The following is a 22,747-nucleotide window of genomic DNA, read 5'->3' as shown; positions in this document are numbered from 1 at the left end:
AGCTACCTAGGCCCCAATTTCTGCTAATTAAAAAAAATTGATTGGTGTATTAATTTAATTTTAACTCCAACACATGATTATGATAAAGAACCTAAAGATTACAAGTTTCGTGGAAATGTGACTGTATCTTTTTTAAAGATTTTTAAAAACTTTGAGGCAGATATTTTTAAGTAAACTAGATATCCACGCATGTTTGAAAGAAAATACTTATGATGCACACATCGATGTTATACACACCCCAAACATAACATGGGAAAGTAGTCAGACATTTCATATCTGAATGAATGAACGGTTCTTGGCTAGAATAAGATGATGAAATATGCAGAAGATTACAGCATTACAGTTTTTGTCTAGTTGGGATTGAAGAGAGTACTGCCTTGTTCACTTCAAGCACTGGTGACGGGACATAGAGGTGCATTCCTGCAGAGCTCCCGCAGGTTATTTCTTGTGGTGCTTGATTACATTTCCGCGTTGAAGGTGGGAGTGGATAGTGATTCCATGAGATGTGGACGCGATGGAATGGGAGCAGGCGGTCAGAAAGGATGTGTAACTCGGACAAATGGTCAATTTAGCGTTAAGAAACCAACCTCAGGCAAGTCAGATGGGCATCATGTCACGCGTCATCTGATAATAGCAATAATACAAAAAAATATGTTTTCGTGTACACTTGTTGTCTATTTGTATGGCTTTTGCCCTATGTGGAAAACAAATGCGGGGTTGATGGAATATGAGCGGTTGGGAAGAAAATCACTGTGGGCAGAGAACGGGTGAACATTCTCTATATCCGAAACCGTGTACTGTCACAGTATGTACTGTATTTGATGAGAAACGCACTTCTCGGCCAGTAAAACAGTACGCTCTTTAGGTATGCGAGAGGCAGTATGAATAGAATTCGGACATACTAACATACGGGAGTGAACACATGATCCCGTGACCAGAATATATGACGTGACAACAACAACCGTGAAAATAATCCACTCAAGTTCGATTAAACAAACGGCATTTAAGCACAATGAGCAATGTTCTTTGTGTATACCGCACTCACTGTTGAAAACAGCTTTCCGCCCCGCGGTTCTCCGCCATTTGTTTTAAATCCAGCGTTTGAACGTAACGTCTCCTCAGCTCCCGATGCATTATGTCGAGTCCAGTCGAATAACTATCATTTCCTGACACTGCTTTCCATTCCGATTTAAACCAACGGTGTGTAGCAGCCCAGTTGAATAAAACAAATATTCTCTCTTTCACTGATGTTTGTGATTGTCTTCCTTTAATTCCTTTCACATATTTTGACTCCACAACAGGGCCACCCCATGCCCCCCAACTGGAAACGCCCCTGCCACTTCAGTCAAATGGATTACTTTAATGCTGCCTTTACTTGCTTTTTGGACCTTCAAAGTTCATGGCCACCATTCACTTGCACTGTATGGACCCACAGAGCTGAGATATATTCCTAAAAATCTTCGTTTTTGTTCAGCAGAAGAAAGTCATACATCTGGGATGGTATGAGGGTGAGTAAATTAAGAGAGAAATTTCATTGTTTGGGTGAACTATCTCTTTAAATAGTCTACCTGAATTATTTTGTCGAAACCACAAAAAGGGCCATTTGAAGGGTTCTGAATTAAGGCTTTCTATGGACTGTAATTACAGTGAATCCCAGACAGCAGAGCGGCCGCCTACCGCGGGAAAAGTTTAGCTGTAATTTGAGCATTTGGCAGCGGTGTTCAGGGCAGAATCTCTCCTAAGCGATGGGGGTAGCGGGACTTTTCGGAAGATGATCAGCTTTGCACGTCGTAGCGACTGCCACATCATTCTGTTTATGGACAACAAAATGCTAACAGTTTTCATACTTTTGAGCGCTCTAGCGACATGCATGAGCGCCCAACGACAATGTGCACCGGCGGAAATAGCAATAGGTAATGTAAACATTCAATAAGAGCGTTGCACGTACTTGAATGCTTAACTTGAAAGAACCCTCGACGTTTATAGGGATAATAGCCTAAATGCAAATGGTTCCCACAATAATAGAAAACTGAAAATATTATATATTGTTTTAATTGTGTAGGACTGGAAAAGTCATGGAAATGGATCCCCAAGGAAAAGTTATGAAAATGTTGAAAGTGAAATTTATTTAGTGGATGCATTCTATGATTTTAAAAACCTTATCAAGTAATCATGGAAAGTCATGGAAAATCATGGTAAATCATTAAGTGTTGACATCCTTCATATCGATTTTAAATGCTGGGGATCTTTTTTTTTTTTTTTCAACTATCATTTTTATATCTCTTTTTATGCTTTTTTGCGTAAAAAAGTTTCAAACTCTACAGAATATAAATGCTAAAAAATAAGGAGGTAAAAATAAAAAAATTAAATTAACAATAGGCTATGCACGCAGCAGTTAGTCCAAGTGTGTGATGACTTGAAATTGTCATGAAATATCCATGCAGAATAATGCATTTCTTTCCATACTGAGTACTCTACTGCCATCTAGCCTTCAGTGACCTTTGCGACTCCACTTGCTTACCATCCTCTGTAAATAATTGTTTTTCAGGAAGATGCAGAACACCTGCAGAAAAGAGAGGTAAGGATGGTTTTTCTCTATTGTGCATGCTGAGTCAGGTTGTGTGTGTGTGTGTGTGTGTGTGTGTGTGTGTGTGTGTACCAGTATAGTTCAATGTACCACATAACTGTCATTTCATATTGGTTAGTTTTTCTAAACTTAAAACGTTTCAAACATTTCTAGTGCTACACAACTCTAGTCTGTAAGGTATGGGGGAGAAAGGTACTCCAAATACCAGTACACCATTGCAAGATGGAACTTGTCTACGTAAAGGGAGTGTGTGAGAGACAGAGAGAAAGAAGTGATATATTGCCAAAGGCCTCAGGGTGATTTAGGGTCAAGGATTTAATAACTTACTGTTACATAGAAATCCATAATACAAATGTATCTGTTATGTCAAATGGGATGGCCGTGTCATGATGGGTGCCACACACTGTCATTGTTAAAAAGTATTTGTTATTAAACTGCCTCTAATAGGCTGTGAGGTGAAGCAGTCATGAATTTCCCTCTTTAATCTTTAAAATATTTCAAATATTTGATTCATGATGTCCTCCCTTTTAAAATTAAAGTATTTAAAACATTCCACTACAGATGACATTCCATTTAATTTACTGTGAGCAGATTTCAAATAGAATAATCCATGATATCTACAGTGTCTGACAACAAATTTTTCATCCATACCGTACAGTTCATAAACCAATCCCAAACTGATCCTAAATCCAAATCCTGTCTTTTTCCATCCCTAGTGGAGTGTAAAGACCTGGTGCTCGGCTACTGCCAGGACGTGCCCTACAGCTACACCACATTCCCCAACATTGTGGGCCACCGTACACGGCAGGATTTAGAGATGGGTGCAGAGTACCTACTCTTGAGTGTGATCCATGGGCTGCTGAATGGGGAGTGTTCTCCAGACATCCGTCTGTTGGGCTGCTCAGTGTTGGCTCCCCGTTGTCAAGATGACAGACTTATGAAGCCATGCCGAAGCTCGTGTGAGATGGTGAAAAAGAGCTGTGTTCATGCCTTTGAAGCCATCGAAATGGCATGGCCATACTTTTTGGACTGTGACCGATTCTTTGTTGGTGAGGAGGAGGGTTGTTATGACCCATTGTCAGAGCTGAGAGGTAAGAGTTGTGAAGGAATGAAAGTAAAATTAGAATCCCAATTCAATGAAAATCAATTGTTAAACTTTAGTTCGTTAGTTCAACCAAAAATGAAAATTCTCTCATCATTTACTCACCCTCATGCCATCCCAGATGTGTATGTCTTATTCTTCTACAAATTTCACTTTAAGAAATAAAAATTAAACAGCCTTTAATTATAGGCATAAGCCAATATGGCTAAATTGCACTTTTAACCATAAATATAAGTAAACTAACAGTTTTACTAGCTTTATATATTTACATTTAGTCATTTAGCAGGTGCTTTTATTCAAATGAGGAACATAGCAAGCAATTTGTCATAAAAAAGTCAACAGTATCTGCAGTATCACACTGCCAAGTTCTCGAGTAGCTGGAGTAGTGTAGAAGTTAGCACAGAAGAAAGAGACAGACAAGCAAAGTTTTTTTTTAAAAGTTTTTTTAATATTTAGGTTATATACTGTATAATATATCATATATATCAGGTATTTGGCATATTTGAAATGTATAGCTTCTTTATGTAACTATAATTTTCCTCATTTTTTATTTTCTATCGCCACAGAAAAGCAGGAGGTGGCCTTGGCCAACATATCTGATGGTGGACTTTCCACTGTCCTCCAGTTCACTTACCACTCAAACTCTCAGATGTTCAGTATTCTGAAGAAGACAGCAGCTAAATGCCCCCATATCTCACGCACATACAGCATTGGACGCAGTGTGGAGGGCAAAGACTTACTGGTTATTGAATTCTCCACTAACCCTGGACAACATGACCTATGTGAGTACCAGGTGCTTTTCGACACTGTGTTTTTACAGTAGAAGTACATCAACAGTGAATTATTTCTTTGTTGTTAATTCTTGCACCTTAGTTGTGGCATATGTTGAGGTTATGGAGTAGAAACAAAAAGTGGGCAGGTTTAGTACCAGGTGGTGCTGACGCAGAAATGGGTTACTACAGTATATCACACTCCTTCCTTTTAACTGTTATGCCCCTAATTTTTTTGCCCCACATTTCTCCAAAGGTTCTGGTTTTCCTTCAGGACCCAGATATTACATTGGACAGAAAGTGGTGACCCAACACAGTACCAGAATTGTTTGTAGTTCAAAAAACATAACAAAAATGTCTTTAAAATCAAACAATGACATTTTAAGTTTTGCATAAACACATTGTGGTCAGCACAAACTATGTATTTGTTTATTAGGGTTGCAAACTGTCCCGTATTTTGAAAATATTAAATAACGAGAAGGACATAGCTGCAGGCAGAGCTCCAAAAAGGGGCGGGAACTCCAATCCGCCACGAAAGATATAGGAAGCCCCTAACCTAACCTAACCCTTTCCCTAACCCTAACTGTGAGTGGAAGTGATGGCCTCTTTTGGAGTTGGCACAACCCCCTTTTGGAGATTCCACTCCCATTTGGAGATCTCCGGCCTGCAGCTAAACCTACTTGGAAATAATGACATCCTGTACGACCCCACATTGGACAGCAAAAGGTTTGAGGGACCCATGTCCCGCATTGAAGTGCTCAAAGTGCTCAAGTTGGCAACCCTATGTTTGATTCCTACTACCAGACGGATTTAATTATTTTACTTTATCTGTTTCTTCACTGCCCTCTAGTGGAGCCCGAGATGAAATTTATTGGGAACATGCATGGAAATGAGGTGCTGGGCAGGCAGCTGCTGATCTATCTGGTTCAGTATCTGTGCTCTGAGTATATGCTGGGGAACGAGCGGATTCAGACCATCATTAACACCACACGCATCCATATTCTGCCCTCCATGAATCCTGATGGCTATGAGATTGCCGCCTCTGAGGTAGCCGATAGGAACGACCCTGAAAACATCTACCATGAAGTAAATATCCCATTGTCCATGTCTGAGCTCAGTCTGTCTGCCTGCCTGTTTGTCAGCTGACTGACCAAATAAAACTCCCTGCACCAGAGAGTGTCTTCCACAGCAGGCCAGGCCTCAGAGGGAGCTGTTGTCAAGGGCCCTTGTTGTTGTGGAGTTTTCACTTTTCACTGAAATGAAAAGCATTGAAAAACTAATGGAGAAAATTAAAAATTTGTAATATTCCTCCAGTGACACTGTAAACTGAAAAGGACAGCTGGTAGAGGGAGGCCTTGACTAACCACTCTAATAGATGATTCCCGCATTGTCTTTGTCATATAATACTTAGCAATATATTAACATTAGCTTGTAGAAGTATTAACCTTATTCGTTTAACATTAACTAATGGTAGATTATTTTAAATCTTCTCTATGTTTTAGAATATACAGTCAGACAACTCCATGTTAGTGTGATATTATCATTCAGTTTAATTAATTAATTAATTACATTTTAAATGAATTCTATGAAAAATATTTTATATTTGCTAACATTAAAACATTAAGTTAATTTGTGATTGAATCTTAGTTTATAGGACACAAAAACCATGTTGGTCCCTTCATTTAACACTAACAGACATCTTTGCCTGGTTCTGTTGTTTTCTGTCCTTGAAGACTTGCCCTCATCTTCCCATTTTATCAGACTGTCTGGCTCTCATTTCAGCTTTCAGATTCATCCAAACTCCTCAATTGGAAGAAATGATACATAGTTTGATGTGTAGCAAATGTCTTACATGGAAATTCATGCTCCTAAGTCTTTGAAGATAGAGTAAAAGGAATGTTCCTATATAAATATTTCAAGGACTCTCTTTGAAACCCCCATTAAAGATTTGCACAGTGTTCTTGACTGGTTGGATTTGTAACGTTTAGGGCCATGAGTACAATGGATGGACCAGCGGCCGGGCCAATGCCCAGAATATTGATCTGAACCGCAACTTCCCTGACCTCACCTTCATCTTCTACAATCGCCGTCGCTTCAGACATTTCCGTAGTGACCACATTCCTATCCCTGACTCCTACTGGTTAAATAAGGTAAGAGTGCATACAGTATGTCATCTACAGCCATTGTTATCAAACATACTATATGGTTGGACTACAAAGAGTGTTGGGTAGTAACGGATTATATGTAATCTGGATTACATAATCAGATTACAAAAAAATCAAGTACTTGTAGTTAGATTAGATTACATTTTAAAATACTTCATATTACAGTAACCATATTACAGTTACTTTTATGGATTACATGATTACATATTAATAAGGCAAAGGTAGTAAATTGTTCATAATATACTGATCCCTTTTAAGACCTATTTGGACGTAGTTTTACGGACATATGTCTGTAAATAATTGTTATTGAGGACGTCTGTAACATTTACTATCAATCTCACGAGATATGCAATGTCTGTAGAAATTACCAAGATGGGCATGTTTTCGTCATTTATGCACGGTCGTTATGCTGAAACAGCCTTGTGTGTTGTACATAATTGAGTTCCGACACAGTTCCTCGAGGCAAAACAGCATGGCGTCCAAGCAAAAAAAAAAAAGGTTGTAGCTGGACAAGGACTGAAACGCTATGTTTAATTTCAGTTTGGGGCAAAAGACAGTTTGATTCACAAATGATTCACAATCATGCAGTTTGGAAAGCGATATTTTGGGAGATCTGCGATAAATGTCCCTTTGTCTTCTTTTTAAATAATTAAAACTTGTAATTCTAAATTGCACCCTCAGACCTTATACTAGCCAACAACCATAATTACACTGAAGATGGATTAGTTTTAGTTTCGTGAATTGTATTTGTACTCGGCTTCAAAAATGTACATGAATGTGCTTTTGCTTTCATGACAACTTTTTAGAATTTTTTAAAAATGTTTTATTATTATTCACAAATATAAGTGGTCTGAGCTGTTATCACACATGGATGGCGTTTAAAATGCCCAAATTGCCGGAGCAAGAACATTTTAAATGCCTTTTTTATTTCACTCAAAAACAAACGGCGAGTAAAACATGTACACAAAAAATCATATCAATTCTCATATTTTGATCCATTAAGTTCCCTATCTGTCACTCACTCGACATTGTGTCGATGTAGTGACACTAGGGGTCACTCTTGGGAGCCCCAAACACCTCTGCTTTTTTGAAAAAAGGCCAATGGGAATTGGCGAGTGGAATTTGCATGCCACTCCCCCGGACATATGGGTATAAAAGGAGCTGGTATGCAACCACTCATTCAGATTTTCTCTTCGGAGCCGAGCGGTTGTATTCAGTGCACTGAATTGAATTTCCCTCCAAAGACGCACCTCAAAACTGCTGGATTTACGGTGCATTTCAGTGGCTTCTCCCCCTCTGCACCCGTGGAGTGCAGAGAATGCCCTTGGGTGCTTTGGCAGAGTGAAAAAAGACAGTATATTCTAAAAGAGTATATTTTCATTCACAAAAAGAGCGGCACACACGGAACGTCTTTTTAAAGATGCCTATCCGTTTGTGTGTTATTCCTGGTTGCAGTCGTTATCTCTCTGCTTCTGATGGCCACGATCGCTGTCTTACCTGTCTGGACGCTGCCCAAGTGGAGACATCATTCGTGAATGGATCATGTCCTCATTGCGAGAACAACGACAATGACAGTTCCCCGCACTGGTCCTTCTACCTACGGGGTTGAGGCCGCGTCGGTTAGCACTGGGGGTGATTTGGGGACATCAATGGGACCACCTCTGCCGGGTATCCCCCCACGGACCTCCCATTCCTCAGCACGCTCGCTTGCCCCGGTCGGACGCTCGGACGAGACCGCCGGCTCGTCTCAGGGCGAGTTCAACCTCTTGTTCGGAGACCGGGAAGACGATGAGTTATCGAGTGCAGCATCGGAGAGCGGGCTCATCCAGTTGGACACAGAGGCTTCGACTGGGCTTCCTCCTTTGGGAATGGTCGCCCAGTCTCAGGCTGACGCGGAAATGACGGACATGCTTTCCCGGGCGGCCGCGAGCGTCGGGCTAGAGTGGAACCCTCCACTCTCCCCTGAACCCTCGCGGCTCGACGATTGGTTCCTGGACTCTGGGTGCCACCCACAGCCACACCCCGCCCCATTTGTTTCTTTCTGGAAGTGCATGTGGAGCTGACAAGGTCGTGGGTGGCACCTTTTACTGCCCGGTCCCGGTCTTTCAGCTCCCCTGCTCTCACTACCCTCGATGGTGGAGCGGCCAGGGGGTATTCGGTGATCCCCCAGGTGGATAAGGCGCTCGCGGTGCACTTGTGTCCGCAGAGCGCCGCCACCTGGTGCGGGCGCCTGAAGCTCCCGTCTGTGGCCTGTAGGTTTACATCGTCCTTGATGACCAGGGCCTACGGTGCCGCTGGACAAGCCGCCTCTGCCCTGCACGCCATGACTCTCCTGCAAGTACACCAAGCCAAGACGCTAAAAGGACTGCACAAGGGTAGTTCTGACCTGGGATTGATGCAGGAACTGCGCTCGGTGACCAACCTCGCTCTCCGGGAGACGAAGATCATGACGTGGTCTCTCGGGCAGGCGATGTCCACCCTGGTGGTCCAGGAGCGCCCCCTTTGGCTCAACTTGGTTGAGATGCGAGAGGCTGAAAAGGCACGGTGCCTTGACGCCCCCATCTCCCAGGTTGGCCTGTTCGGTGACACCGTCGAGGACTTTGCCCAGCAGTTTGCCCAGAAGAAGCAGAAGGAGGCCATACAACACATCCTGCCCCGGCGCGGCTCAAGATCCCGCACCCCGTCTGCTCGTCGCCAAGGGCGTCCTCCTGCAGCAACAACACCGGCTCTGCCACAGCCCGCCCCCGTGGCACGGCCCCGGCGTTGAGCCCAACGCAGGAAGCAGACGGCACCCGTCTCATGGCCGGCCGCTAAGTACCCGAGGAAGGCTTCGAAGCGCCCCTGAGACGGGCGACCCAGGGGCGAGGAGACTCGCTTCTGTGGAGCTGGTGAACAGACCACTCCATCCCTCGGTGGAGGGCCGGGAGGAGAATAATTTGTTTCATTTTTTGCCACATGCCCAAGAAGCTGCGGTACCCAAAAGTTCGACAAAAGAGTGGTTTTCTTGTTTCCTGGGTCACATGTCCGGTGCGCATGGACGTCGTCACGACCACCGTCCACCGTCCCATTTTTGCAGGTATGGTGCTCCAGCGGCATACCCCCCGCCCCTGTGCAACCAGCTGTGGCACAAACACGCCTACACGGGATTGTTTCCGGTGGACTACGGGGACGAGATTCCTCAGCCAATCTTATGGTGGGCGGCAGGAGCCAGGTAAGTTCTTTGATGTCCCTGGACTCAGCACAGCCACGGGGCTCGAGTCCCCTCGATGTGGCACCTTGAGCTCCGCCCCCGCCACGAGGCCCCACCCGCTGGTATGTCCGGCTTGATCATTCCCTTGGTCCCCCTCATCTGGAGTTTGGGTGCGTGGCTCGCGCTTTCCAACCAGTCGCGATGGCTGACCCGGACTGTCAGACTCGGCTACGCGATTCAGTTTGCCAGGCGCCCGCCCAGGTTCAGCGGCGTCCGCTTCATCTCAGTGAAGGGCGAGAATGCTGCTACCTTGCGTGTGGAGATCACTACCCTTCTGCGCAAGGGCGCGATAGAGCCTGTCCCTCCAGCTGAGATGAAGAAAGGGTTCTACAGCCCTTACTTCATCGTACCGAAGAAAGGTGGTGGGTTGTGACCAATCCTGGACCTGCGAGTACTGAACCGGGGTTTGCACAGACTCCTGTTCAAGATGCTGATGCAAAAACGCATTCTAGCGAGTGTCCGGCATCAAGATTGGTTTGCGGCTGAAGGATGCATACTACCTCGACACAGACCCTTCCTGTGGTTTGCCTTCGAAGGCCAGGTGTACCAGTACAAGGTCCTCCCCTTAGGCCTGTCCTTGTCCCCTTGCGTCTTCATGAAGGTCGCAGAGGCAGCCCTTGCCCCGCTAAGGGAAGTGGGCATCCGCATCCTCAACTATCTCGACGACTGGCTAATCCTAGCTCACTCTCGAGAGTTGCTGTGCGCACACAGGGACCTCGTGGTCCGGCACCTCAGCCGACTGGGGCTTCGGGTCAACTGGGAAAAGAGCAAGCTCTCCCCGGTTCAGAGCATCTCTTTTCTTGGTTTGGAGTTGGACTCAGTCTCGATGACGGTGCACTTCACGAACGAGCGCGCACAGTCGGTGCTGAACTGTCTGAAGGCGTTCAGACGGAGGAGAGCGGTTCCACTGAAACTTTTTCAGAGGCTCCTGGGGCATATGGCATCCTCAGAGGCGGCCACACCGCTCGGGTTGATGCATATGAGACCGCTTCAGCACTGGCTTCAGACTCGAGTCCCAAGATGTCTCCAAGTCTGTCCCTTGGTTGGGATGCGGAAGACCTAAGTGGCCTACCACCCGCGGTGGTAGACACAATCACTCAGGCTAGGGCTCCCTCTACGAGGCGTCTGTATGCCTTGAAGTGGCGTCTTTTCACTAAGTAGTGTTCTTCCTGATGCAAAGACCCCCAGAGATGCGCAGTCGGATTGGTGCTTTCCTTCCTGCAGGAGAGCCTGGAGGGGCGGCTGTCCCCCTCCACCTTGAAGGTGTATGTAGCCGCTATTTCGGCTCATCATGATGCAGTAGATGTTAAGTACTTGGGGAAGTACGACTTGATCATCAGGTTCCTGAGAGGCGCTAGGAGGTTGAATCCCTCCAGACGGTGCCTCGTCCCCTCGTGGGACCTCTCTGTAGTTCTTTGGGGTCTATGGGGAGCTCCCTTTGAGCCCTTGGAGTCAGCTGAGCTTAAGGCACTCTCTTTGAAGACTGCCCTCCTGACTGCGCTCACTTCCATCAAGAGGGTAGGGGACCTGCAGGCGTTCTCTGTCAGCGAATCGTGCCTGGAGTTCGGTCCGGGTTACTCTCATGTGATACTGAGACCCCGACCGGGCTATGTGCCCAAGGTTCCCATGACCCCTTTTAGGGATCAGGTGGTGAATCTGCAAGCGCTGCCCCAGGAGGAGGTAGACCCAGCCTTGGTGTTGCTGTGTCCAGTGTGAGCTTTATGCATCTATTTGGATCGCACACAGAGCTTTAGAAGCCCAGAGCAGCTCTTTGTCTGCTTTGGTGGACAGCGGAAAGGAAGCACTGTCTCCAAACAGAGGATCACCCACTGGGTCATTGACGCCATCACGATGGCATATCAGGCTCAAACCGTGCCACACCCTGCGGGGTTACTAGCCCACTCTACCAGGAGTGTGGCGGCCTCCTGGGCTCTGGCCAGTGGTGCCTCTTTGGCAGACATCTGCAGAGCAGCGGGTTGGGCAGCACCCAACAATCTCCGGGTTGAGCCGGTCTCGTCCTGTGTATTGGCAGGCACAAGCAGGTAAGTTTCGCGACAGCTGGGTGTACCGCTTGCGCATAGCGCCTTTCCCCTCCCTTGAAGTGAAGACGTGCACTCTTGACTCCCAGTCGTGTTCACAGACTGTGACCCCTGGATGACTTTCCTCCTTAGCCCTCTGGCAGTTGAGTTTGCGGAGAAACTTGCTGCCGGCCCAGTACGTGTGCTAATGAGACCCTGTACTGAGGTAGGTGCTCCACATGTGCTGGTTCCCCGAAGGCGACCCCATGTGATATCATCCGCAAAATCGTTTCCCTGTCGGTAAACTGCGTCTTCTTTGGGCAGAGGCCCCTCTGCCCCCGGCCGCCATGCTTTGTAGAAACTCCTCCCCCTTCGGGTAGGACCTACCATGGGACCTCTCCACATGACATACTTTCGACAAGACTCGGTAAGACTATGTGACGTATTCCACTCAAAATACCCCCCCCCCCTTTGGGTGGGGTGTGGTCTCCGCGGTGTCTTCCCCTTGGGAGGGACACCCCCCGACGTAGACACTTATGGCTCCCAGTCGGTTAACAAATTCCACTCTTTTTGGGGAGAAAAAAGAGGAAAAGAGGCCATGGCTGGGCTAGCCTGTCCCTATTGTTGGGCAGTCGACTTGTTCCTGAAGGACCGGGAGATTACGTGATGGCCTGGTGCGCTGGCTATGAGGCACACAGCGGTCTGCCCGTCACGCACCGCCAGTTCACGTATCACAGTTCAGGTAGTTGTGGCATTTTGTATAGGGACCCCTAGTGTCACTACATCAACACAATGTCGAGTGAGTGACAGATAGAGACGTCATGGTTACTTCCGTAACCTCCGTTCCCTGATGGAGGGAACAAGATGTTGTGTTCCTCTTGCCACAGTGCTGAACTACCCGCTGAAATGGCCGGGACCTGGTCTCGGCTCCTCAGCACAAAACCTGAATGAGTGGTTGCATACCAGCTCCTTTTATACTCATATGTCCGGGGGAGTGGCATGCAAATTCCACTCGCCAATTCCCATTGGCCTTTTTTAAAAAAATCAGAGGTGTTTGGGGCTCCCAAGTGTGACCCCTAGTGTCACTACATCGACACAACGTCTCATTCCCTCCATCAGGGAACGGAGGTTACGAAAGTAACCATGACGTTTTCTTTAATCCTTTTAAGCAATATTGTCAAAATTGTACAAGTTTATTCTACTTAAATGCATATGACATCAAATAAACAAGAATTAGGTCAGAAGTAATCCAAAAGTAATCAAAAAGCATTTCGATTATATTACCTTAAAATGTAATCTAATAGATTACTAACTAAATTTTTTGTTATGTAATTGGTAATCAGTACCAGTTTACAATACAGAAGTAATCTACGCAGCACTAACTACAAAAATAAATTTGATTAATGTGCAGTTGTGCTAACATGCTAGAATGGATGTGCTTTATTTTCAAGGAATGGTGCCATTTGTGATAGTAACTTTCCAGAGAATTTTTATTATTTTCTCATTTCATTTGAAAAGGTCACAGCTTAACTCTCAAGAAGTAATTTTTCCCACCAACCCTATTACATTGAAAATGTTTAGGGGTTGAATGTTACAGGGTCAAAATCTCATCAAAAATGTCCAACACTACCACACAACGCTATTTACAGTCAGTTCTTATGTTTTGTGCCAAGAACAATATTTTCTCTCTAAAACAATTATCATACAGTGAAACTTGATGTGGAAAAAAAAAAAAAAAAAAAATCAGAAAATATGATTTCTAAGAGAACAGTGAGAAATTTCCTAACATCTCTCTGAACTCACACCAATGGGTATTTTCTTTCAGGTGATTGCACCTGAGACCTATGCTATAATGAAGTGGATAAGATCCATACCTTTTGTTATATCTGCCAGTATGCATGGAGGAGAACTGGTCATCTCATATCCTTTTGACTTCTCAAGACATCCCGATGAAGAGAAGATGTTCTCACCAACACCAGATGAACAAGTGAGATAATAAATGCTCCCAGTGTAATTATGTACCTTTGTTGCATGTCAAGCACCAACTAAGTTTATGGATATTGTCATATTTGCCTAACAAATATTTCTTGTGTGTAGATTTTTAGGCAGCTTGCTAGGATATATGCAGATGCCCATGCCACTATGTCCAACAATGACACAGAGAGATGTGGAGCCTCATTTGCCAATAAAGGAGGGATAACCAATGGAGCACAGTGGTATAGCTTTGCTGGAGGTAAAATATTTCCCTTAGTAAAGGAGGAAGATATGTAGTCTTTGTGTTTTGAGGCCTAATTCAATTTAATGTTAAACTTAGCAATCAAACAAAATAAAAAATAAAGTTTATGGCATTGGTAATTTAAATAAGTGATGTAAATAGAGGCACATTTCAAGGTGTTTTGACTCACACCCCATTGTGATACTCCTCCTACGATTTAGTATTCTTTGACCTCCCAAAATATATTTGTAGTTTTATTATATGAGCAAGCAATTTATGTCAAGTAAAATTTCCATCTGCCTGGACAGGTAGAGACACATACCCAGGAAAACTTTCATAATGGTATTTTGCCAACTCTTGTATATGATATTGAAGTCTATATGTTGTCCATACATGTATGATCCTTCATTTTCTATTTCCCATATATGTCTCTGTAATTGTGTCAGGGATGTCAGACTTTAACTACCTGCACAGTAACTGTTATGAGATCACTGTGGAGTTGGGCTGTGATAAATTCCCTTCTGAGGTGGAGCTCTACCCTGAATGGCTCAGGAATAAGGAGGCACTGCTCAGCTTCATGGAGTCTGTGAGTCACTTTTCTATTGGATCATTGAGCTCAGCATATATTTAACATGTAGCTAATGATTTTTTCCTCAAGGTCAGTTAGAGCAGTGGTTCTGAACTGGTGGGTTGCAGGTCTGTTCTTATTGGGTCACAGATAGCAGCAGAAAAACAATGCTTAATGCAAATATAATGCAACTAACCATATAACTGTGTAGTTGAAATAGCAAAATAAATTGGCTTATCAAGTTAGTAAAGGGAAGAGAAAACACTTCCTATATTGTTTGTTGTTGATGTAAAGGCTGTGCGTCCGGTCTAACTATGGTATTTTGTTAAAGGAATATTACAAGTTCAATAAATGTTTAGCTTAATCAGCTGCATTTGTGTCATAATGTTGATTACTACAAAAAATAATTTCGACTCAAATAAAATCGAGGTTACAGTGAGGCACTTAAAATGGAAGTGAATGGGGCCAATTTTTGGAGGGTTTAAATGCAGAAATGAGAAGCTTATAATTGTATAAAAGCACTTACAGGTGCATCTCAATAAATTAGAATGTCGTGAAAAAGTTCATTTATTTCAGTAATTCAACTCAAATTGTGAAACTCGTGTATTAAATAAATTCAATGCACACAGACTGAAGTAGTTTAAGTCTTTGGTTCTTTTAATTGTGATGATTTTGGCTCACATTTAACAAAAACCCACCAATTCACTATCTCAAAAAATTAGAATACATCATAAGACCAATAAAAAAAAAACATTTTTAGTGAATTGTTGGCCTTCTGGAAAGTATGTTCATTTACTGTATATGTACTCAATACTTGGTAGGGGCTCCTTTTGCTTTAATTACTGCCTCAATTCGGCGTGGCATGGAGGTGATCAGTTTGTGGCACTGCTGAGGTGGTATGGAAGCCCAGGTTTCTTTGACAGTGGCCTTCAGCTCATTTGGTCTCTTGTTTCTCATTTTCCTCTTGACAATACCCCATAGATTCTCTATGGGGTTCAGGTCTGGTGAGTTTGCTGGCCAGTCAAGCACACCAACACCATGGTCATTTAACCAACTTTTGGTGCTTTTGGCAGTGTGGGCAGGTGCCAAATCCTGCTGGAAAATGAAATCAGCATCTTTAAAAAGCTGGTCAGCAGAAGGAAGCATGAAGTGCTCCAAAATTTCTTGGTAAACGGGTGCAGTGACTTTGGTTTTCAAAAAACACAATGGACCAACACCAGCAGATGACATTGCACCCCAAATCATCACAGACTGTGGAAACTTAACACTGGACTTCAAGCAACTTGGGCTATGAGCTTCTCCACCCTTCCTCCAGACTCTAGGACCTTGGTTTCCAAATGAAATACAAAACTTGCTCTCATCTGAAAAGAGGACTTTGGACCACTGGGCAACAGTCCAGTTCTTCTTCTCCTTAGCCCAGGTAAGACGCCTTTGACGTTGTCTGTGGTTCAGGAGTGGCTTAACAAGAGGAATACGACAACTGTAGCCAAATTCCTTGACATGTCTGTGTGTGGTGGCTCTTGATGCCTTGACCACAGCCTCAGTCCATTCCTTGTGAAGTTCACCCAAATTCTTGAATCGATTTTGCTTGACAATTATAAGGCTGCGGTTCTCTCGGTTTGTTGTGCATCTTTTTCTTCCACACTTTTTCCTTCCACTCAACTTTCTGTTAACATGCTTGGATACAGCACTCTGTGAACAGCCAGCTTCTTTGGCAATGAATGTTTGTGGCTTACCCTCCTTGTGAAGGGTGTCAATGATTGTCTTCTGGACAACTGTCAGATCAGCAGTCTTCCCCATGATTGTGTAGCCTAGTGAACCAAACTGAGAGACCATTTTGAAGGCTCAGGAAACCTTTGCAGGTGTTTTGAGTTGATTAGCTGATTGGCATGTCACCATATTCTAATTTTTTGAGATAGTGAATTGGTGGGTTTTTGTTAAATGTGAGCCAAAATCATCACAATTAAAAGAACCAAAGACTTAAACTACTTCAGTCTGTGTGCATTGAATTTATTTAATACACGAGTTTCACAATTTGAGTTGAATTACTGAAATAAATGAACTTTTCCATGACATTCTAATTTATTGAGATGCACCTGTATATTCATTCTGTTAACAGAGCTCTAATGCTGTTTAAATCGTAAGGTTGTTTTAGGGTGTACAATGTTATATCGTCATGACAACAAATTTGTAAAACTGGCAATAACTTTACACAGAAAAGGTTAGCAAGCGGTTTTATCACAACAAAATCGTGTAAACATGCATATTTTTAATGTATTTTATACTTTGAAATAGCGATTATTTTAACGTCTACGGATTGGCCAGTAAAGATCTGTTTATATCTACTGATATCTGAACAAAGTATAGTTAATGGACAAGAATGGTAACATATGGAAGATGAAAACTTCATCACTGCAAGCTGTGATTCATATATTCCTGTCCTGCAGGTCCACAGAGGCATAAAGGGCATTGTGAAGGATGAGCACGGCAATGGCATTAAAGGAGCCACAATATCTATTAAGGGATTGCGGCATGACATCACTACAGGTAATAATTTTAAAAGTGGTCTAATTAGTAAATATACTCTTCTTATTTTGGCAGTTGTACAGTCATAATGCATTATTTTTTCTTAGCCATTTTTCATTATTTTATCTTTGCGCACCCATCTTATAATACATTGCAGAATGTATCTGAAAATGTTCCCTTTAATTGTTATGTATTGAAAACTTTCTTTTTAAAAGCTGGTAACCGGTTAATAACAATATTATTTTGATTCAGATAATTTTTTTTCATGAAACCAAAGACAACACAGTATCGCTGGAAATGTCCAGATACACCACTTCCTTTGGCTTCTCTCTTTGTAGTTGAATATGATAAGGAAACCGCTGCATCACGCATTTCTTTGCCTAGTTGCATGTTGTGAATTTAGCATTCCGTGACAACTACTGTATACAGTATATATAGTATATATATAATTACTACATATGCATGCATGGTTTATCCAGATGTTACAGTATTTACCCGCTTATCCAATTAGGTGCAATTAATCTGAAAATAGATCTGCGAATGACACTTTAAAAAGGCACCTCAGTTCAAGTTCAGTTAAAGTCTTAACCGAATTTTGTTAGATATGATGCATGCATTTATACAGATTTAATGCTGCTGGATTTTGACTGAGAAGACCTGAAAGTAAAATGTAATTATCCATACAGTTAATTTTTTTATTTAGGCCTTACTTTGTTATAATGTTCGGTTACATATGGCTTATTACTAGGCTTGGGATTTATGCCTTTTTCACACATCGATAATTGGAAGATTTTCCCAATGATTATCGCTGTATAACCGGATTTTTTCAGATATAAATAGGGCTGCTCATTGCACAGTGGTCTGTCTTTTCAAACATATTTCTCAACACAACTTTGGTAAAGTGAAAGTGGCAGGGTAAATTAAAGGGACACCGGACGTGTCTGGAGGACGACATGGTGCGTTCCAAAATTCAAAACACTTATTTTTTACGAAAGTACGCACACACCGCCAACGCTCAGTGTCAAAATTCTGAAGTGCCATGGAGCACAACTCGCATAGTTTTCCATTAAATTGGTCCCAAATCATTATCAAAGTTCAAAGATTATTTACTCTAGCCATCGCTGGATGCTGTATTGTGTATATGTATCTTTCATACAGCCTACACAATGTATTTTGAGTTACAAGTATGTCATTTTGTGGTTTGGCAGCTTGAATGAACCCTATTCAATGCTACATACAGAGAAATTGCATAATAAACGTCGCCATTTCTAATCGTTTAGTTTGCGCAGTTACACCAGTTTCATACACTAACCTGCAGGCTCATCAACTTCACTATGTTCATTCTTGAAGAAGTACAAAAACCTTCGGAACTTAAGACTGCCATCTGCTGCGCCTCATCAGCTCGTCCTGTTTGTGTGTGTGATACATTGATTGGCTTCAGTAAATGTTATATCACCCTCTTATGGTCTCCCAACTGTATTACGGCAGATTGTTACACAGAGGCCAGCTGAATTAATTGGAAAGCACGCAAATTAGGCTTTTAATTTAGTTGTCGGCTAATTTTGATATGTCAATACCTCAACATTATATCGATAAAATAACGTGCCGATCAATAATCAATAAATATCGATATTTTCTGACATCCCTACTTATTACAGCTAAAGACCCTATAGAAATGAGAGTGTGTATTTAAAATATTTAAATTATTTTTGGGTACATTTATTGAAAATACATTATTTTATATAGGCTACTCAATAATATGCATATTATAAGTTCTTATTATAAGTATTATAAGATTATTTTCACTTTGGTGAGGCAAAATGTATTTTGGGCTTGTTTTTTCAGATCAGGTTGCTTGTTTTTCTTGCAGGATCTGGCAACACTGCAACTGGTATTTCACCCACCCTTAGCACAGTGTACTGTCATTTAACAAATAACTTTATTAACTTTTCTTTTATTTCATTCTAGATGCGGAAAGGGCAAATGAGTTTTGAGCGTGTTTTTGCTCATAACTAACTGAAATGAAAAACATTTAGTATTTGTCCCTGATTTAAACCTCCAACAGACTTTTTCAAATGTAATGTGTACCTTGCAAATAACTTGAAATGAACATTTGTTAATGTTAATGAGTGCTGTCTTTCTCTATAGCTGAGGATGGTGATTACTGGAGATTGTTGAATCCAGGTGTCCACATTGTGACCGCAGCTGCCTCTGGCTACTCTAAAGTGACCAAGCGCATTAACTTGCCAAGAAACACGCAGCTGGGCCGGGTAGACTTTGTATTGAAGAAGGTCCCACGAGAACCCTCTCTTGACTACTTCAACATCCCCGAACTGGACAACTATGAGCGCTTCGACCCGTTTAATCAGTTTGAGCAGTACAGCCAGAGGGAGCTTGGAGAGAATGGAGAGGAGAGGACTGAAAAGCCGTGGTGGTGGGCTTATTTCAGCCAGTTAGGCATATCTGCACCTACCTGGCTTCTACGGAACTACTAGGGACCCTCAGGACACCACTGGAGAGCAACTTGATCCACTTTTTTCAGCCAATCCCTACTTGATGATTTCCATTATGAGGGTAACATTTACTCCATATGACATACCAGATGTGCAGATTACCACAGGGCATTGTGAAGGTATTATTGCCATAAATACTGTCTTATATATCGGACTGGCATCATAGTTACAGAATCCTGCTATAAAAGAAAAAGTGGCTTTCACAAACCCCCAAATGTAGCTATAAACATCTTATTCTGATAAAGTTTGGCAGCTAGATAATGGTTGGCTGTAAGATGATAAATGATAGCATTGCTGTGGCTTATGGGGTTTGTTCTTATCAGGGCACATTTGTACATTTAGACTTTGTTTTAGCACAGATAATCAGGACATTACTTTTGAGGCTGTTATTAAAGTGTTATAAGTGCTGTTCATTTTAAATAAGCCACTAGTTTTTTTGTATTGCCCTTCAAACATGAGGGCGGAACATCCGCTAGCTTGTGCAAGATGAATAAAAGAACAAATTTTCAAATTCTATGCAATTTATGTTTTTTTTTTCATTCTGTTAGCATTGGAATTGGATTACCGCAATTATTTATATACGATGGGGCAAGCAAATGTCATGCAAATCAAGAAATACCATTTTAAAAACCCTGTTATAGTCATGTTCGTTAACAGTAGATTTAAAATAAGTGTTCTTCGTTAAGTCTCTTTTATAATACTCAGTGTTTTTTTATTTATATAAACATGTATTTAGTAGGCTGTTATGTAAAATCATGTCATGAACGTTAAATGCAGTTTGGATGCTACTTTCTTAAGCCACTAGATGGCAACAAAGTCTTTATAATGAAGTCCAGCTGTGCCTGATGTCTATAAGGGTAAGATTACATAGCACAAGTGTAAGCCACTACTGAGAATGCTATTGGTTTGATTTGAGCACATTTTGTTGATGTAAAATAAATTATTAGTTTTAACATCATGCTAACAAAAGCTCTGTTGGAATCTTTAAGACCTCGTCTATCACACAGTTCGAACAAAACTGCACGATTTCTGCTCTAGAACTTGGCGAATTCCTGTAAAGTCACTATTTACTATAAACTTCATGACTTTTCACATTCTTATACTTTGGTTATTTAGTTACTATAACCATCAACACAACACAATATTCAAAGTATTTCTGTTATATTATTACAAACAGTAATAGTTTTGTCTGTATGATTGTCCACAGTGCCTTGAACTGATCTTTGCTCTATCTCAGCAGTCATAGTTGTAAGCACAACCACTATACATTTGCCTTCAAACCACTTTATTACTGACCCATAAATGAACCAGTGGCACAGGTTAATCCAATGCCCCAATCACTTTAATTAATCTTAGAAAGACCTATAGTATAGTAATGTATACATAAGAATTCATATACTTGGATCCTCCTGTAGATGAAAGAGTAAGTACAATATTAGCCAAGTGTTGAAGGAGAGGAATTATTGTTTTACATTTACACGCCAAGTGTTACAGGAGGGGTATTATATTGTTTTTCAGTTGGCTCTAGTCTCCAAAGCTATTTTATATCAGCATTATTTCTGAATATTACACCTCCAGAGAAGAACAATAATCTGCACACCTAATTAAGAGTACGATATTAAATGTAAAGTGTATAACAATAATTTGAGTATAGCAGTACTTTCAGAGTGCAAATGGCTAAGGAGGACAAAGTCCCCATGGAGCTTTGAACTCTTTGGATATTTTAGGCTTTAAAAATGTTATAATTAATGTGCATAATTAACACATATATACAATAAAAATGTATCATGGTCTGCTCACACATTCAGTATGTTAACCAATGTATGGATAAAAAGCCTATCCTACCGCAACAAAAATGATTCGGAATGATTGATTTTCTTCTAACCAACGTGACTGCCTTGAGTGAAATCTGCAAATGTCAACCCCATAAAGCTGAAAAACCTATTGTATGAAATGTATTAGATGTCTATTGCCTCCTGGTGAAGGTTTCTGTGCTCTTCTGGAAGTAGAAGACCTTGTAATATCATTTCTAAAATGGCTGCCTTCATATTATGAAGCAGATGTATTTTTGCTGTGAAATCTTTGCAGATGTTGATAAAGTAAAAGAAACAATAACATTATTAGTGTTACTAATATTTCAAAATGAGTATTTGCTGAATTGAATCAGCTTGTGCTTGGTTAAAAACTCATACATTATACAAAAATCATGTTCAAATGAGTGTATAAAATATGGTACAACAGACTTTTGTTTGTGTGTGTGTGTGTGTATGTAGAGAGAGAGAGAGAGAGATAAGGAGAGAGAACTGACAGAGTATGCATTTCCATCATATTTTAATATGGCTCTTTCTTATTGTGTTACTCTTTATGAAAACATATTGAAAACCAGCACTATTTACCCATGGTTCAGATTTGACCTGGACATAAAAGGTCTAGACCAAAAGTTTGACATTCCATAAATATAAACACGTTTTGTAAAAACCTAAAAACTTATTTTTAACATATTAATTTAGTCAAAGTTGAGGAGAACCCAAAGGCATTTTGATGAAATTTAAGATCAAAATTAGTTTTTCAATGTTTTTTTTAGGGTTAATTTGATTTCTTTCACTAATTCGTACAGTGACCATTTCTGTGCATTACATATTTACGCCTGTAGGTGGCGACAAATTTGCATTTTTCATTGCGAGAGAAGAAAGGTGCATCTGGTTGTTCCTTGCAGGGTACTCAGCCTTACAGGGCCCATTAGGATTAGGGTAAGGTCAGGGTTAGGGCATCGGCTGCCTCCAGGAACAAACTGAGGCCCCTTTGTACAATGTGCATTTTTTTGTGTTTTGAGTGATCTGTTGAATCAGTTGATTCAATTTGTTCACAACCAAAACAACGAGAATGAACGAGAATGATTAGTTTACTTAAAATATTCATTCAAATCACCGATTCATTTACAAACCAAATGCCACTAGTTAAAAATAAATAAATAAATAAATTAAATAAAAAGAGTATGAGAATAGTGCATAGAGCGAATATGTATGAGAATAG

The 22,747-nt window shown here is 41.7% G+C and overlaps 1 protein-coding gene across 3 annotated transcripts; it reads left to right on the top strand.

The window, feature by feature from the left end:
• The first annotated feature begins 1,364 nt into the window (after window positions 1-1,364).
• On the top strand, window positions 1,365-21,879 carry LOC127443892 (carboxypeptidase Z-like). Of its 3 annotated transcripts, none has more exons than XM_051702926.1 (11): window positions 1,365-1,508; window positions 2,549-2,578; window positions 3,304-3,678; window positions 4,256-4,471; window positions 5,310-5,545; window positions 6,448-6,609; window positions 13,718-13,879; window positions 13,990-14,125; window positions 14,554-14,693; window positions 17,123-17,222; window positions 19,350-21,879. In XM_051702926.1, exons 3-11 carry the CDS (start codon window positions 3,405-3,407, stop codon window positions 19,694-19,696), a joined length of 1,773 nt encoding a protein of 590 aa, XP_051558886.1. In that variant the 5' UTR covers window positions 1,365-1,508; window positions 2,549-2,578; window positions 3,304-3,404; the 3' UTR covers window positions 19,697-21,879. The 3 variants fall into 3 exon arrangements, with proteins under 3 accessions (XP_051558886.1, XP_051558884.1, XP_051558885.1); XM_051702924.1 differs by lacking the exon at window positions 1,365-1,508 and adding an exon at window positions 1,663-1,913; XM_051702925.1 differs by lacking the exon at window positions 1,365-1,508 and adding an exon at window positions 1,663-1,913 and having other exon boundaries at window positions 5,310-5,506; window positions 19,350-21,878.
• The last annotated feature ends 868 nt before the right edge of the window (window positions 21,880-22,747 follow it).

This window comes from Myxocyprinus asiaticus, chromosome 7, assembly GCF_019703515.2.
Source record: "Myxocyprinus asiaticus isolate MX2 ecotype Aquarium Trade chromosome 7, UBuf_Myxa_2, whole genome shotgun sequence".
NCBI classification, from domain to species: Eukaryota; Metazoa; Chordata; class Actinopteri; order Cypriniformes; family Catostomidae; genus Myxocyprinus; species Myxocyprinus asiaticus.
This window is presented reverse-complemented; position numbering and strand designations above follow the sequence as displayed.